The sequence below is a fragment of the Eretmochelys imbricata genome, chromosome 6, assembly GCF_965152235.1.
Source record: "Eretmochelys imbricata isolate rEreImb1 chromosome 6, rEreImb1.hap1, whole genome shotgun sequence".
NCBI classification, from domain to species: Eukaryota; Metazoa; Chordata; order Testudines; family Cheloniidae; genus Eretmochelys; species Eretmochelys imbricata.
Genome location: NC_135577.1, coordinates 17,441,941 through 17,459,561, shown reverse-complemented (window position 1 = coordinate 17,459,561; position 17,621 = coordinate 17,441,941). Strand labels below are relative to the sequence as shown.

General features: G+C 50.1%; 1 protein-coding gene across 9 annotated transcripts in view; it reads left to right on the top strand.

The window, feature by feature from the left end:
* Positions 1–17,621, top strand: part of RAB3IL1 (RAB3A interacting protein like 1) — a 70,319-nt gene that overhangs the window by 33,375 nt on the left and 19,323 nt on the right. For 4 of the 9 annotated variants that reach the window (XR_013346303.1, XR_013346302.1, XM_077818139.1 and 1 more), the window contains exon 11: positions 9,149–9,358. The exons of 3 other annotated variants lie outside the window; for them this stretch is intronic. Coding sequence is in view for 3 of the 6 variants with exons in the window: in XM_077818139.1 (XP_077674265.1) it covers positions 9,149–9,309 (161 nt within the window). In the remaining 3 variants the exon portion in view is untranslated. Of the gene's footprint in view, positions 1–9,148; positions 9,359–17,621 lie in introns of those variants that run through there. 2 more of the 9 variants (XM_077818138.1, XM_077818142.1) reach the window with 2 other exon arrangements.

Here is a 17,621-nt window from a genome sequence, read left to right as displayed (position 1 = left end):
GTGTCCTAAGGCCGTGGTTTTATAGCAACTCATTCACTTCCAACAGACCTGGAGCATGCCCCTAAAGACTCAACAGCCAAACTCCCACTGACTTCAGTAGGGGCAGGGGAGGCCAATACCAGGCAATTCCCATTCATTTCTGCACTGGAGCTTTGGCAGGCGTGGGACTGAGGTGTGGAATAGCATGGCCTCCACTGCTGGTTCGAGCAGGCACAGCTGAATGAGAGCTCATTCTCATGCAGAATTAGTGCGGCTAACAGGGGTGGCTGGGAGCCAGAGTCATTTGTGAGGATCTGGACAGCTAAGTCTCTCTGTGTATTCCACTGAATGAAGAGTCTCTCCTGCTCTGTGATCTGGCCTGCTTCTCCTTGGTCTGGCAGGAACCAAGCAAGGGACACTACCTGGTGTTACAGCCTGACAGTGGATAGTGCTCTTCATTTTGTGGAGGCAGCATAGCCACCAGGAATCCCTCTCCTATGGGACTGGTGCCTCCTAACACCTGTCTATTTGTAGGATCGCCACCTACAGGACTCCACAGGATGGACTGTCTGTCCCAGAAACCCACCTATTCAATGATCCTCTTTTCGTAATTACACCGTTTCCCCAGGACCAATACTCCTAGCATTCTACCTTCAGTAGGTGGGTGTAGGACCAGCATTGGGGCCCGGATATATCAGTGATTACCTTTGAAAATGGGCCCCCAATGATGGGGGGGTGTGAGTTCCCCAGCATTTAGCCTCCTTTCTCCTGTGTCATTACAGCACATTAGACTCTCCTGCACTAAAGCAGTGGGCGATCCCAGCCCATGACTTTGGGATCCTGTGGGATTCTAGGAAATCATTGTGGCAGGGCCTGACTCAACTTCTAGCAGCCCACTGGAAGGGGTAGATGTGACTGGTCTCCTGGGTGCATCATTATCTCCTTACCGGTATTGTCCTGTTTAAACAGCCCCTCTTCCTGAGAGCGGGATGACCTTTCTCGCCTCAGCACTGTTTTATTCCTCCGAAGTCTGTCTCCCCTCCAGCTGCAAAAGAAACATTACCTTTTCAAGGTGGAGCTTCCATGCTTTTGCCTTCCCCATGGGAGAGGGTTAGCCCTAATGCGGAGGCAATTTAGCTTCCTACAGGCCTGGGGGAAGTGCCAACAGTGAACTGGCCTGCTGAGTGCATCTAGATCCCTGCTGGGGTCAGACTTACCCAGCAGCTGGGGCTTGATTTGATTAGGGAGGATAATTATCTGGAGAAAGAGACCACACACACTCACGCTGGGAACATAGGGGCAGACTCAACACCATGCCAGCACAGGAACAGAGGGAAATCATTCAGAGACTGTGGGCAATGGTTCAGTCCCCAGGCATGGTGCTCAGGCCTGCCTTAAACTGTGCCCCAGCATCTGGCTGCTGTGAGCCATTGCAGGGGCACAGCGGATCTGCCATGGGCTGTCCCTCCAGCCTGCCTGTGCTCTGCCTCGCCATGCCCTCTGTGCCTGGCGCTCATGCGGAGGCAGGGTAGAGTGGCACAGCTGGAGTATGGGCCTTCTCTGCCAGGTTTATTCTTTGGGAGGGGAAGCGATCTCAGGGTGGTCCTATGGCCTTTTTGTGCCAGCTGGGCTAGTGCAAAGGGGCCCTGCGCAAGGATGAATTAAGCCTTTATTCCACCAAGAGGGAACTGAGGCTAAGCTCTGAGGCGTTTCAGAAACAGAGGGGCTGTGCCTGCTCCTTCCATCCCAGGGTATCCCTCTGATTTCAAATGAAGCTTGTCTGAAAGATGCTTCTTTTCTCCCGAGCAGAAATGAAATCGGATGCAGCCCCCTTGGGCCACTTTCATGATGGTTCCTCCTAGAAGAGCGAGGAACGTCGGCTGGTGTATCTGTTGTCCTCCCCACAAAGCGCCTGTGTGTTCCTGGAGAGAGTATGGCAGCTCCCTGCCAGCGGGTGCCTATCTCACACTGGGCACATTGCCTATTGTAATGCCAATAATGTGCCGTGCGTGCCTCTGCAGAGCCTGGCTGGAAAAGCAGATGTAAGTCACAGCCAGCAGATGTGTTAGACTGTCAGTTCATGTCCCTGGGCCCAGCGCGTGGCTGTTCCCTACAGCGTATCACGTGGTGTTTGGGCCTCGTGTGAGACGTCCCAAGTGCTGAGTCTCCGTTCATTTCCCTCAGGGCTCTCACAGCTTAATCTGCTATCCCAAACTTGTACATCTTCGCAGGCCTTGAGTTTCACCTGGGCTCAGACTGGCACAAAACAACCACTCAGAAGGAAAATCCCACCTAAACTGGTTGCTCTTCAGCCTTTCCTTCCTCCTCCTCTGGCACTGTCCCACAGGGAAGGCTCAGGAGGGATGTGCTTCCCCCCCTCCCTCCCCCCCAATCTTGCTTCACACCGTGCACAGTGTTTACATGGGGAAGTTAATGGTGTACCTTAGAATGCTTTTAATCAGTCAAAATACAGTTCACAGCCAGGAGCAGCACGAAGATTGAACTGTCAGGATTCCCCTTGGGGAAAGGAAATAAAAACAGGGATTTAAGTAAACACTGGCTTAGAAGGGTTTGGGTGTGAAGGCTTATACTGATCCTAAAGCAGGGTTGATAGAGGGTCCAATACCCACCTTGGGCTTAACTGTTCCCACAGTCACACCTACATCTACGGACTTGCATGGGGCGTAGGTCAGGGCAGAATTTGGTCCTGAGCCCGTAAAGGTCCAGTTCTACCCTCAAATACATGGGTGAAGCACCCTTGTAATCCCATTGATTCCTAGCTCCCTTGCTGTGTCTCTCTCTCTGTAGTCCCCTCTCGCCTGTTTGTGGCAGTTATGTTCACGGCACACTTGAAGGGGAATCAAATGGCATCAAATTCATGAATTTCTTCCCCTATTCAAAATGGCCACCATTTCCCCTGCCTTTCCATAGGACTGAAGAAATAGGCTGCCTTGGGTCAAGCTGGCTGCCATTTCCCTCAAGCTTTTGGATGTGGAGGCTGGGCTACAGTAAAGATGGCTACCAGCCAGTGCCGGTGTCTTTCAGTCATTGTCCTTTTCCCTTGTGACCTGCCTGAGTTCCTCAGGCTTTATTCGTTCTTATTGCCACCAAGGTGACTAGTAGTTACTGAGTAAGAAGGGATGGTGCAGGGCAGCTGGGGAGTTACTCCAGCAAGTTGGGCTCTGGCAGAGCTCTGCTGTTAGACAACTCTGGGGTGAATTGGTGAGTGAACTCCCAGAGTGTACGACACCTGCTGGGTCTGTGCCACAGCACTCGGTCACCCTAGAGGTACGTGTGGGGCTAAAGGAAATCTGGCTTCCACTCTTGCACTGTTCTTTTGTCCAGGATGCTTTGGAAATTCTGTGATCAGGGCTGGTGCCAGTGTGGCTGCTGGGATTCCTGAGATGAGAGCTGGAGGGGATGGTTAGAGTTGGCAGCTCTCTAACTTCTGAGCTTGCTGGGGCTGCCCCGGGGGACAGTTGGTACTTTCAGACACAGCCAAGTCCTTCCCTCTCTGGAATATCTGGGAAGGAAATCAGAAGAAAAACGAAGAAAAACTGTCTATGGCTGTGCAGGAGCAAACAGGCAGGAAGGCTGCCAGGGCCATTCTGATTCCTGTGACAACAGTAAGACAGCGAGGACCTGGTGCTGATCTCACGTCAGCCTTACAGCTGTCTCTCGGTGGATTTATACCAGCATAAACGGGAGGAGAATCAGCCCTTGGGACTCTTCTGTGTCTGAAGGGGTCTAAAACGAGCTGCTGTACCTCCCTTGTTTCATTCCCTTGCCTGGGCACAGGCTATGAAGAAAGCACAGGGGCGAGGTTAAGCTAAGCCGCAAACTTATTTTCTGTATAGTGTCACAGTTGCAGTGAATAGGGAAATTGCTCCAACCCCAGCAGCTGCAGGAAGGTCTGCGTCCCCAGATCAGAGAACAGAAATGGTGTTAGAATGGATCGAACAGACTTTTTATAGTCACAGAGAGCAGGAATGCCAGGGTGTCCTCACTACAGGCCTAACACCAAGCTCAGTGTACATCTGGAGTCACTCCACTGAAGGTCATGGAGTTACTCTAGATTTACACCTCTGTGGGTGAGATCAGAAATGGGCCCTTTGGCCTGTAATGTGTAGTTGAGAATCAGTCATTCATGCCTCCCAGCACAGAGGGCTGAGTCTAGAAATATCACCTTTCCCCCTAACTGATGTATCCACGCAGAGGCAGGCATTGGGACCGGTGTCCTCTTTGGTTTTGTTTTCCTCAGGGTGCTCTCCACATGGGGTCCATCATCCCTATGCTTTGTACTCACTCCTCAGATGAGCTGTGTGAGTGGCATTCTCCTTGCAGCCGGTCATAAGCAATTGAGTGATGTGTAGATCTCCTTCAGTGGGAACAGAGGCCACCACACTCCCAGAGCCTGCCAGCATGGGGCCTGGGCACCAGACCAGTACTTGGACATGCATCTGCTGCAGAGGTGGCAGCATTTCAGTGGTAAACCAACTGGCCGCCCCATTCGTAGAATGCTTGGAGATCCTTCAGGTGCTGTGTACGTGGAAAGTGATTTATTAGTCTGAGTTGTTTGTGATAGATCGTAACGTCTCCTGGGCAAGGACGGTTGCTCATGCTCTGTACAGCACCTAGCACAATGGGGCCTCTTAGTAAAATAGTAGTAATAATAGCTCTGTTATTTTCCATTCCCCCACTAGGTGGCACTATAGATGAGGCATACACTGCTACCACAAGCAGCTTGATTGCAGGTTAGGGTGTGATACAGAATGATCCTATAAGCAGCTTGTTATAAATTTCAGGAAGTTGTAAATTAAGTCCCTTAACTCCATTTCTCTCTCTCTGAAAATGCAGTGTCCAATGTTAGGGAACTGTCTGGTTCGGGTCCTGGCTACCCAAGAAGCAGCCTCTCCTCCTGCTCCATCCTGATAACCCGCTTTACCCACTTATAGGGGTTTTTCACCCAGCTCTTTAGCACAGCACAGAGAATGGTTCCTGCTGCTGGCTCTCTGGATGCCTGACCTTGGAACATGCTAGCATGGCTGCAGAGTAGGGACAAAGGCCCCTCTGGGCTGTAGCCAGACTGGTACTCAAAGAACACAGGATTTACAGGGAACAAAGTAGGCTCCTTCCGCATCAGGGACTGGGGAGAGGGACAGAGAGACAGTGAAGGGAGTTGGCCACTGACTCTATAGCAAAGGAAATTGGGTTGTAGACTTTATAGAGTATGGACAAACTTCCAGATATGGTCATTGGAATGTGCAAAATGCCATGAAATCTGGGTTGGGGCAGCCTGGATTTTAACCCTCCTAAAGGCAGGAGATTGCCACCGCAGCCTTAACTCTGACCCCCTCATGCATCTGCATTACAGCAAGGTCTTTTGTTCTATGGTCGCACAACGCACAGGCCTGAGTCTCTGCTCCCCAGCCCTGCGTCAGCCAGAGGTAACCACTGAAGTCCATGGTCTTACACCTGTGTGGAGCTGATGTAAATGAAAAACTAATCAGGCTCCCAGCCATGGTCAGTGTCACAGGAGTGCTTTGTAAAAGAGGCAGTGGTTATTAACAGAGAAAGTGGCAGTAGATGGCACTCAGGAATGCACCACATAGTTCTTGGGCTTTGTAGGACCAATAAAACTACTTACTGGTGAGCGCAGGACTGCTTTACATGCATCTCTAGTTAACAGTCCCTAGTTCTTGCCAGTTACCACACACTGGTACCGAAGACAGCATATTTTCCTAGGCCTAGAGTACAAAATAGCCTTGCTGTCTCAGACACGGTGCAATGGACTGTATTGATAAATGTGGGCTGTCCCTAGCTAATCATGGTTTTCCAGGCACAAAGGGAATGCATGGAGAGTGACCAAACAAGAAAGGACACAGTGTGCGTGTGTTTGATCTGAAATTGTGCACTGAGCTGAATGCCACGTGGCTGCTAATCTCTGCAGATTTAGAAATGTAAAGGTCATCCCAGGTACACAGCTACAATATATGCACCTTATTTGCAATATGGTTGTTGGATGAACATTTTTGAGCAGTTGCCTTGCCTGGGGGCTTTCCTTATCCGACAGCCAGATGCTCCAGGTTTTACCTGTCGGGTCCTGTCTCCAGGCAGCCAGATCCACCCTGGGAATGAGGAGACTGTTGCAGGGGGACAAAGTGGTCCAGGAAGTGGCTGCTGGACAAGACGTCTGTGGGGAGTTGGCGGATGTGGGCGTTCTTGCACAGGATCCAGACGAGAGTTACCTTTGCCAGCTCTTCTCTCTGCTGGGAGGTGTAGCTAATGTGTAGTGCCCAGCTATGTAATGCAGACATAAGCATCCCTTCCCTGTGATAAATCCTGGGTGGCCTGAGGAAACTGAGGAAGCTAATGCTGTGATCACCCAGTGCTGGAATTCGGAGCCGGCATTTGGGGACTGAATGACAAAGTGCTGCTTTGTCACAGGACTCCTCACCTGTCTCCATCAAACAGAGTCTAGAACGGCTTCCCTAGCAGGCAGGCCAGGAGCTCACTCACCTCTATTACACTAGGGATGGGTGGATGGCTGTGCCATTGCTCCTGCCCTGGGCCAGGATTAAAGGTTTGATTTTCAGAGGTGCTGAGCCACCTGCCACTGAAGTCAGACAGAGTTCTGGGAGTCCCGTGATTTCCAGGCAAAGGGCCATTCCCTGCCCCTGCCAGCTGCAGTTTGATCCTAGCATTAGTTTCTGTTTGCTGTATAGCTTTACCAAGGTTTCCCAAGGTCAGGGCTGTTCTTATATAAATCTACGTGTGCATTAACTTGGCTTAGTGTGTAGCAGTCTCAGCCCTTCTCTGAAAAGAGCAGGGTCTGTCGAGCAGCGAGGTATAAGAGAACAGCTGAGAAATATGTGGTGGCAACTATGAGTCTGATGCAACACTCACTGAAGTCTCAGCAAATCTGTCCCATGGCTTCAGTAGGAGTTGGGTGTGGTCCTGTGTGAGGGATGCCATGCCACGGGTTGGGCAGCTCCAAGCTGATGCCCTGACCGATGATCTTGCAGGTCTCCTGGTAGCAGCTCTCCTCACGCCCGGAGAGGCTGAGCTGGTGGACGCTGCAGTGACTCTCTTGTTCTTCCTCAGGAACACCCCCGCCAGGACCTGTATTCCTAAATGCTCATCAGATCTCGAGTGCCCTGGGGAGGGAAGAGGCCATTAAAGCAGGAACTCTAATATCACTTCAGTGAAATGCTCAGTGCTGAAAGCCAGCTCCTCCCATGTGCTGCTGACCTGACAGGAGCAGCTAGACCAAGACTGCACTCTGCAGGCCATTGCACAGATAGAATAAATCACCCATTTTGGGGGCAGAAACAAAACATGCTGTGGAGGGACACCTAGCCAGGGCTAGCTAGAGGAGATGGAACCCACCAGAAAACCCAAACTGGAAAGGAGAAAGCAGGTTGGAGCATTGGCTCTTAGAGGTCAGAAGGCAGCCCAAAAACAGGATAGAAAGTCTTCCATGGGGCACCCATGTTACAGACTCAGAATGTGCTCTGAGAGGTCCCCTAGAACTGCCATGGGGTGGAGCATGCAAAGCAGGCCATGTACGGGGCAGCCATTGTATTAGAGAGGCCATTTGAGAGTCATAGAATCATAGAATATCAGGGTTGGAAGGGACCTCAGGAGCTCATCTAGTCCAACCCCCTGCTCAAAGCAGGACCAATTTGCAACTAAATCAGCCCAGCCAGGGCTTTGTCAAGCCTGATCTTAAAAACTTCTAAGGAAAGAGATTCTACCACCCCCTAGTTAACACATTCCAGTGCTTCACCACCCTCCTAGTTGAAAAAGTTTTTCCTAATATCCAACCTAAACCTCCCCCACTGCAACTTAAGACCATTACTCCTCATTCTGTCATCTGCTACCACTGAGAATAGTCTAAATCCATCCTTTTTAGAATCCCTTCAGGTAGTTGAAAGCAGCTATCAAACCCTCATTCTTCTCTTCTGCAGACTAAACAATCCCAGTTCCCTCAGCCTCTCATAAGTCATGTGTTCCAGTCCCCTAATCATTTTTGTTGCCGTCGACTGGACACATTCCAATTTTTTCACATCCTTCTTGTAGTGTGGGGCCCAAAACTGGACACAGTACTCCAGATGAGGTCTCACCAATGTCAAATAGAGGGTAACGATCACATCCCTCGATCTGCTGGCAATGCCCCTACTTATACACCCCAAAATGCCATTGGCTTTCTTGGCAACAAGGGCACACTGTTGACTCATATCCAGCTTCTCATCCACTGTAACCCCTAGGTCCTTTTCTGCAGAACTGCTGCCGAGCCATTCGGTCCCTAGTCTGTAGTGGATGCATGGGATTCTTCCGTCCTAAGTGCAGGACTCTGCACTTGTCCTTGTTGAATCCCATCAGATTTCTTTAGGCCCGATCCTCTAATTTGTCTAGGTCCCTCTGTATCCTATCCTTACCCTCCAGCATATCTACCTCTCCTCCCAGTTTAGTGTCACCTGCAAACTTGCTGAGGGTGCAATCCACGCCATCCTCCAGACCATTAATGAAGATATTGAACAAAACCAGCCCCAGGACCGACCCTTGGGGCACTCCACTTGATACCGGCTGCCAACTAGACATGGAGCCATTGATCACTACCCATTGAGCCCGACAATCTAGCCAGCTTTCTAGCCACCTTATAGTCCATTCATCCAGCCCATACTTCTTAACTTGCTGGCAAGAATACTGTGGGAGACCGTGTCAAAAGCTTTGCTAAAGTCAAGGAATAACACGTCCACCACTTTCCCCTAATCCACAGAGCCAGTTATCGCATCATAGAAGGCAATTAGATTAGTCAGGCATGACTTGCCCTTGGTGAATCCATGCTGACTGTTCCTCATCATTTTCCTCTCGTCTAAGTCCCAATGAGAAGCACAAATGGAGCACGTGGGAGAGGGACATTGCTGGGAAGAGAAGGAGAAACTCCAGAATCAGGGAGAATTTGGGGAATTTTCATTCAGAAAGGGACCGTAGTTTTTTAAAGTGTGTGTTGGAACAGGAGCTTAAATGGACATATACTGCTATCCTGCCATGCTGTCCTGAGCATCTCCTACCTGCTACAAAGCAGGAAACATCAGGCGTGCTAGTGGGAGGACAGAGGTTCCTAATCAAGATGCAGGAAATGGGGGATTTCTTCTCCGTGCAGGGCAGGAGGGGGGACTGCCCCCCATCAGAGCACTCCAGGTTCCCAGCCAGCAGCCCAGCTTGCGGGTGAAGTTGCAGAGTTTCTTGGCCAGTCGCGAGGCCATGCTGCCATACGCCGTGCTGCCATCCACGAAGGAGGTGATGCTGTTCAGCTGCTCCTGAGGCTGCAGCTGTCCTAGGAGGAAGCTAGATCCACCAGCGCTGCAGGCAGGTGAGGAGCAGATTAAGGGTGGGCACTCCATCCTGTCCCCACACGGATGGTGATCATCTGACGGGAAACATGGCAGTGAATACCCTATGGCTCAGAGACACAGTGACAGCAGTGGAGAGAGATCCGTGCCAGGGGTGTATTCCCTATGGTCATTCCAGGGGAGAGAGCAGAGACCCCTTTTCACAGAGTCACAAAACCTAGATGTGGCACTGGGCCCATTTGCATTATTACTACGGTTAGCATACTGTTCTTCCTGTTGTTCCTGAGACCCAGACCTCCGGCCATTTGCCTGAGTACAGGGCCTGTACAGTTGAAGGTACAGTGTGCCTGGGTAGGGAAGCACTGGCTAGAGTTGGTGGAGCCTTGGGAACAGTCTGTTCCATCCACAAAACAGGTGGTGCTGATGCTCTGAGGAGTCAGGTCCATGTCACGGTCAATCCACTGGCCCCACTCCACAAGCCTGTGAGTGTAGCTGGTGTCCAGAGAGACGTTCTCATTCGGCGTATGCAGGACACCATGGGAGACCCAGTGCCCCTGGAGGAGCAGAGAGATGGGTGTATGTGTGTGTGTGTCAAGTTATTAATGGACAGCAAGGGGCTTGGCGATCAGATACCTGACTCCAAATTTGGAGCAATTTTAATTCCATCTGAAACAGGGTGGCTTGCAGTGGGCTGGAGAGCCTAGGGCTTCATTGGGTCTGATCGCAAGATGAGCACCACCTGAGAAGAATCCTGTGATTCCAATATAAAAGGCTGCAGGAAGCTGCAGGTAGGGGTGTGGTTGAGAGAGTGTAGTGGAGAGCATTAGTGGTGGGAAGTCTGGCACTGAACTGGGGAGTTCAGGAGAGTGTGTGAAACTGAAGCTGGTGGAAACAGCGGCTGCTAGGAGCAAGTGTGGCCCCTGCAGAGCCCTAACTAGGTAAGGCTTGTGAGGGGAAGTTAAAGAAGGGAAGAGGAACTGAAAAGCTTTTGAGTTCTATTTGATAAGTTCTGTTGCTAGCCTGAGGAGAACTGGGGAAGAGTGAATGGAAGGATTTAAGCTAAGAAGGTCACTGGTGACTGTGTTCTTAAAGGGGCCTGGATGAAGGGAAAGTAGAGATGGGATGGCTACAGAGGCACTCAGGAATCAGTAAGCAGCCACTGTGCTATGTAACTCAACACAGCCGTCAGTAGTCCCCTGGCTTGGCTCGGCTCCCTTCAGTCAGATAAGACCACAGGAGGAGATGCAATCTAATGATGCTGTTCAGAATAGTACTGGCATTTAATCACGTTGATTACAGTAGTGCCTCAGGGCCACCCAAGAATGGGGCTCTGTTGTGCTAGGCATTCCCTAGAGCTGGGTGATACCTTCTCAGCCAGGCACTGATGTGACACATGTTGCCTCTTTTCCTGTGTGTCTTGTCTGTGAGCCACTTCAGATTGTCTTGGATGTATTTGTTATGTGAAATCACTCCCCAGATGATTTCAGTCACCGGTAGGTCTCCGTGAGCCATTCATTGTGCATATTCAACAATTTGAGATTCAAGTTATGCTCATTTGATTGGACAAGGGGGGGGGGGGGGTCACGTGTTATATTTCCATTTCCCTGACTGAATCAGTGTGATTGTAAGATTTGCTTTCGTGAGCTTTCTCCAGCGTTCAGTTAAAGCTCGCTAGGCCCAGCTTGATGCTGGAAAAGGCACAGGAAGCAAACACAAAGGCATAAAGATATCTGAAGCGGTCATTTAAATGTTCAAATGAGGCTTTTTTATGCTATTTGCCCAGCTCTAATAGAACTTCAGTGACCTGCCCAGACATGAACAAGCCTATTCACCCTCCCAACAGCCAGATGTACACACTGCTCCTCTCTATACCTGTATACACAACACAATATGCACTAACAATATACACAAACACACCCGCTGAGGTATTTTTACATAGAAACACAACCACTCCCCACTGAAACATACAGAGTCTCACCCCATCATACATACTCCTACTTGTAGACAACGCTTTCTCATTCTTGCACATCCACCCATAACTTCATATAGTAGCTACACAGTCACGCACACCCATATAAACTCTAGTATGAATGAACCCCTTCCCCCATCTCTATACAATACAAAGCCTGTCTGTGTGGGGTAAATACAGAGGAGAGGTACTAAGGGGATGGGTCTCAGGAAGCATGTGGTTACATGACCAGTAAGTCTTCCTTGCCCTCACAGTTGGCTCTCTGTGAGATGCCTCTGCCCATTCCCACCCAGAGGTGTGTCTCTCCCCTCCCACTTTCATATACAATGGCAACCTGCTTCCACTAGTGTGTCTGGGTTTCATTCCAGCTTTAGGTATGTTTTCAGAGCCTGCAGGGAGCCAGCAGGCACAGGCGGTGTTTGCTGCACCCCAGAGAGGATTCTTCCTGCCGGGGGGCCATAAGTAACCTTGGAATGTGAATGAACCGTAGTTACCAGTGTAAAGAAGCAGGTGTTTATGTGCAGAAGAGAAGAAAGCCTGTCTCCAGATGTGGCCCGGGCCTATGGATTAGTGCACTGGAATGGGCTGGAGACCCCAGTTCTAGTCTTGGCCACTGATCTGCTGTGCAACTTTGGGCTTGTCACGTCCCCTCTCTGTGCCTCCATTCCTCTTTGTCTCTTTAGGGTGTATGCTCTTTGGGGCAGGGGCTGTCTCTTATGTGTACATTCGGTGCCTAACACAATGGGACCCCAGTGTTTGTGTCACAGGGTAGCTGGTCCCTTAGGGGAGATGGGCCCAGTCCCCTGTGACACAGCCTGTTTGCCTCCCCAAGTGGAGGGAGTGAATTAAGTCATTGGGGGCGATAGAAAAAGCGAGGCCTGGAGAGAGAGCTGGAGCAGAGAATAGATCTCTTGGGAAGGAGGGACTGGGCCCAGCTGGAAACTGATGTGACAATGCAGTCGAGAGGGGCAGGGACCTGGAGAGGGCAGGGTTGGCCTCTGGCTCGTGGGGCCAGAGAGAGTTGGACATGGCAGGCAGAGGCCTGCGGAGGGACTCGGCAGAGGCCTAGGAGTGGCTGCTCTTTATGCCGCAGGGTGCTGCTATTCTGCTGCTGCTCTGCAGTATTTGGAGCTCCAGCATATTGCCCGTTAGCAGAGTCTGCAGCGTGTTGATTCAGCAGACCTCAATGCGAGTCATAAAGACGGCAGACTCAGTTTGGTGGCAAGGCCCCGGCCAGGTTTATTGTCAACAAAGCACAGTATTAGTGCCCCATAGGAGCTAACAAATTTATGCCTGCCTCGAGGTGCCAGTTCAATCAACATAGCAGGATGCTGTCCCCTAGGCCAGTACAAAGGTGCCCTTTCCTTCCACGCTCCTTTTATACATTGATACAAACAAATCACGTATTCACTTCCTATGTTTTTGGTTATTATCCTGTACCTTGTACCTGCTAGTTGGAACAAAACATCCTCCTCCATTAACCTGGTATCATTCCATCCTTATCTTACGAGAGGTCCGTGGTCCCTGGACCATCTCTTGCTATTTGTGTAGTTACTTGAGAACTCTGGGTGCTCTTGTTCCATCCTCAAGTCAGGACTGTGCTTACTTGGTTAGCGAATACCCAGTGTGTGACAATTCTGCTAAGGTCAGGCCTACTTTGGTTCACCCTGTCAGCTATGCCTAGGATTCCAGCACAGCCTACAGCAGCTCGAATTATTTGGGGACTTTGAGGACAGCATGAATTGTTTTGAACTTTATATTAACACATTAGATTCTAAGAAGGGTGGCTGCTGTTAGACTTGTGAAAGCCTTTTGAGTTACTGAGGAGTCTGAGAAGGGAAACTGAGGCAGGATGCTGCAGAGCCACCCCTGGCCGTGAGGGCGTGATTGGGAGCCAGCTGACCCTTTTACACTTTGTATCTAGGTGCTATTGCAGAACAGTTGATCGTGATGTCTTCCCCAAACAGGACTAGGCTTCCCTGCCAGTGGGGACTAAAAATGGTCTTGAGGGAGTAATGTGGGAGGATTTTTGTGTCACTCCTTGTGTGTTACTAGTGTAAGCGGCCAGTTCTGTTTACCTGTTACATGTCCCGTCTATGGATCTGCACTGGTCAGCCACGCAGGAGTCCAGAGCTGGGTGGCACAGCCAGGGACTTTCGTCAAGGTCGAGAGATCACAACTGCTCAGTACAGCTTGCAAAAGAAGAGCAGGCTGGGAGCCTCTGGAGCCCTTGGAAGAGACAACAGCTTTCGCTAGCTCTGTGCCAGCCGGTGTGGTGGGAAGGAGCTTCCCAGTACGAGCAGGGGGAGTGCTCGTTTGGCTGCGATTTGAGGTGTGCTGACAGTGCAGTGGGAGACCGGAGAACGTGAAGAATGGGCATGTCTAAAAAGGAGGCCCTCCCCTCAGCCTGGGATTGGGGCTCACTGACAGCCCCGGAGGAGAGAGGCCTCCCAAGGACTGAAAGCGTGGACAGTGCAATGTCTCCTGGCTACTAGCGGGGCTGGGGCACTCATCCGGTTGGCATTGTGGGACTCTGAAAACACCCTTTGAGAGGAATTCCCAGTACCAAGACTAGAGAGTAAAATGGTCTCCCCATTACCAGCAAGGTGAGCTTTCCCCGTCTGGGGCTTGCTGTGCTGACAGCCCAGAAGAGTCTCCGGAACTTGCGGAGGAGAAAGGAAATCTATCCCAGCAGGTACTAGGATGGACCATTGTTGCTGTACCCGAGACTGGGATGCACTGGCAGAGCAATGGGAGCGGAGCCCTGAATGCTGAGCCTAGGCGGGGGTGGGAGTGGAAAGACCATGCTGGTGTCTCCAGGGGGTGGTCTTCTTGAGTTGAGGAGCTCTGAGGAGTCCTCAGAACTGTGCAGGGGAATGGAAATGTCCCCTAGCTACCACTGGGTGATGCTCTCACCATGATGGATTTTAATTGCCTAGCCAGAGTGAGTGGAAATGCAGATTTCTGTGCATTTTAACCCAGCAGGATCTGTGAACTGTTACGTTCCACGAGCTGGAATACGTATTGCAACCCCTTAACTGCATTTTTACCCTGACTCAGCCCTATGGGTTTGCTGCAGACCCATGTTGCCGGCTCCGTACTAGAAAGTACAACTGCAGCTCGCAGACTGATTGCCAAGGGAAGGCTTCTTAATTACAGGTGACAGCTTGGTGAGTGACAGCAGGTTTGAAGAAGCAGAACATGCTGGTAAAACACTGCCTGAATACCTGGACTGAATCCAGATTAAAAGGGCAAAGGCCATTTGGCACAGGCCTTGTCCATCAAAGAGTGAGAAGATCAGGTGCTCATAACTGAAGCAGCATCAAGCCCATTGCTTGGCTGCATAAGACAAGAGTGTGGAGAAGGGAGATGTTCCTTCTGTGCCCTCTTCTCAGCGCCTGCAGGGGGCACTCTGCCTGGGTGAGGAGTCAGGTCCATTGTTGGAAGAGGAGTCCCAGGGCTGTGTGTGGAGAAAGAGATCATCGGGGGGGTGTCAGGGTTCCTTCCCCACTCTGAACGCTAGGCTACAGATGTAGGGACCCACATGAAAGACCCCCTAAGCTTATTCTTACCAGCTTAGGTTAAAAACTTCCCCAAGGTACAAACTTTGCCTTCGTCTTGAACTGTATGCTGCCACTACCAAGCGTTTTAAACAAAGAACAGGGAAAGAGACCACTTGGAGACATCTTCCCCCAAAATATCTCCCCAAGCCCTACACCTCCTTTCCTGGGGAGGCTTGAGAATAATATCTTAACCAATTGGTTACAAAATCATCAAAGACCCAAACCCCTGGATCTTGGATCAATGGAAAAAGCAGTCAGGTTCTTCAAAGAAGGATTTTATAAAAAAAAAAAGAAAGGTAAAAATCATCCCTGTCAAGACAGGAAGGAAAATACTTTACAGGGTATTCAGATTCAAAACACAGAGGATCCCCCTCTGGGCAAAACCTTAAAGTTACAGAAAACAGGAATAAACTTCCCTCTTAACACAGGGAAAATTCACATAAAACAAAAGATAAACTAATCTATTTTGCCTGGCTTACCTATACTGGTTGCAATATTGGAGACTTGGATTAGGATGGGTTGGAGAAGGTGGATTTCTGTCTGGCCTTTCTCAGTCCCAAGAGAGAACAACACATAAACAAAAAGTACAAAACAAAAGCCTTCCCCCCCCCCCCCCCCCCACAAGATTTGAAAGTATCTTGTCCCCTTATTGGTCCTTTGGGTCAGGTGCCAGCCAGGTTAGCTGAGCTTCTTAACCCTTTACGGGTAACAGGATGTTGCCTCTGGCCAGGAGGGATTTTATAGCACTGTATACAGAAAGGTGATTACCCTTCCCTTTATATTTATGACAGGAGGAAATCCCTGGGGCTGGATATGGGGAGAATTGGCATGTCCCTCTGTGGCCTGCAAGGGGTGCTTGTTCAGGTTCATTCCCTCCCCCTGTCGTTCTGCTTCGTTCAGCATTCGCTTCATTCTATTTCTAATTGAGATGAACCAGGAAAAGCCACATTTCTATCTATCTCAGATACTTCTGTGGTTTCCATTGTCATCATATCTGAGCACCTCTCAGTCTTTAATGTATTTATCCTGCCAGCATGTGAGGTAGGGCAGTGCAGTTAGCCCCATTGTACAGATGGGGAACTGCGGCACAGAGAGGCTAACAGACTTGCTCAAAATCCCACAGGAACTCTGGCAGGGGAATGAACCCAGGTCTCTGGCGAGCTCCCTACCACTTGGCAGCTCTTCCTTATTTGTGTATTTTAGAGAATTGTAGGGCCTGAGCTCCTGTGATGCAGCTTTCGCTGGAACTCAGCACCAGTGTACCAGAGTTCGTTGGGGGCGGGGCAAAGGTACCTTGCCCCTGCTGTTAACGAACCAGGCCCTGACCCACTGCTCCTGCTCACACTGGGAGAGTGTGTGCTCACCCCACCTCATTCTATTTACAGTTGCTGGTTCTGCTGATGCACTAGCATAGAGTTCTGCTGGCTCTGATCCATGGTGGCAGGTGTAAGGGAGAGGGAAAGGTTCCCTGAATGCTCTCCTACACGTCAGTAGGGCCAGCCACAATTGGCCAACATTCTAGACCATTCCATTCAACCAGTCTCTCTCCCTCCACCGTCCATCCAGCTCCTCTCCATCAGCCTTCCTCTCTGATTTTGATTCATGGATTGCTCTCTCCCTTTCCTCATAGTCTCCCACATTCATCCTCAGTGACTTCAGCTTCCATGTTGATGACCCATGTCATGTAACCCCTCAACTGCACATTTCCTCATCCTCACCTCTTTATTTGACCTGGTTCTACTCTTCCTGTCGTCAAAAGGGCTGTTCACTTGACTTGGTCTTCAGCTTCCCCATTCAGTGTGATAGTTAGACTTAGCGGAATTCAGTTATTCTTTTGTTATAATTTTGATGGATAATATCAGTGTTTATTTTTAAGCAGATTTTTATCGATGTTTGTTTTCACAGTTGGGGGTGTGTGTCAGACAACAATTATTTAATGAGAATGGAGATTGAGATTAAAACAGTTAAAGCTTTATAAATAGTTTAAACACAAACTGTCAACATCACATGTTAAAATATACAGAGTAACTATTCTTAAATCAACAAATTAAACTGTTTTTTGCTACTCATTTGTGTGCCCATTTGTAGCAACTCCGATTCAGAAGGCTGTATCACTGGATTCTGACTTGGGTAAGACCCCAAGCAGCATTTTTCATAATTTCCCAATCTGTAAATTTTGATTATTGATGGAAATATATTGCCATTGCTTTGTGAGTGGACAGTGAAATTGACATTTCCTGACATTTGGGAATAAAAATCGATTCCTTCCAAGCCTAGCTAGGCTAAAGCTGCCATGGGGGAACTGGTTACCTGCAACAGCACCCTCAATTCCAGCACTGTAGCCCTAATCCCAACTGGTGCAGAGGAGAGGCCTGGGGAGGCCACAAGGGGCTGGAGAGCGAGCCTGTCCCACATTAACCCCACAGCAGTGGCTCCTGTCCTGTGGGTCTGGGCCTGGCTCCCTACTCTGGGCATTGCAGGCAACCTGGCATATGGGGTCACAGTCAGGTTTGACCCAAGTACTCCTTCCTCACTGTCCTCCTCCCTTGATTCTTTTGCCCCTCTTTCCAATCACAAGGTCCACCCTGCCAACCCCTAGCCCTAGCTCACCCTCAACATCCTCTTCCTGTACTCCTCCGCTCATGCTGCGGAGCATCTCTGCTGGAAGTAGTCCCATGATCACACTGACTTCCTCCACCAGACATTTATTCTCTCCTCTTCTGCCATCATCCTAGCTAAAGAACTGTACTC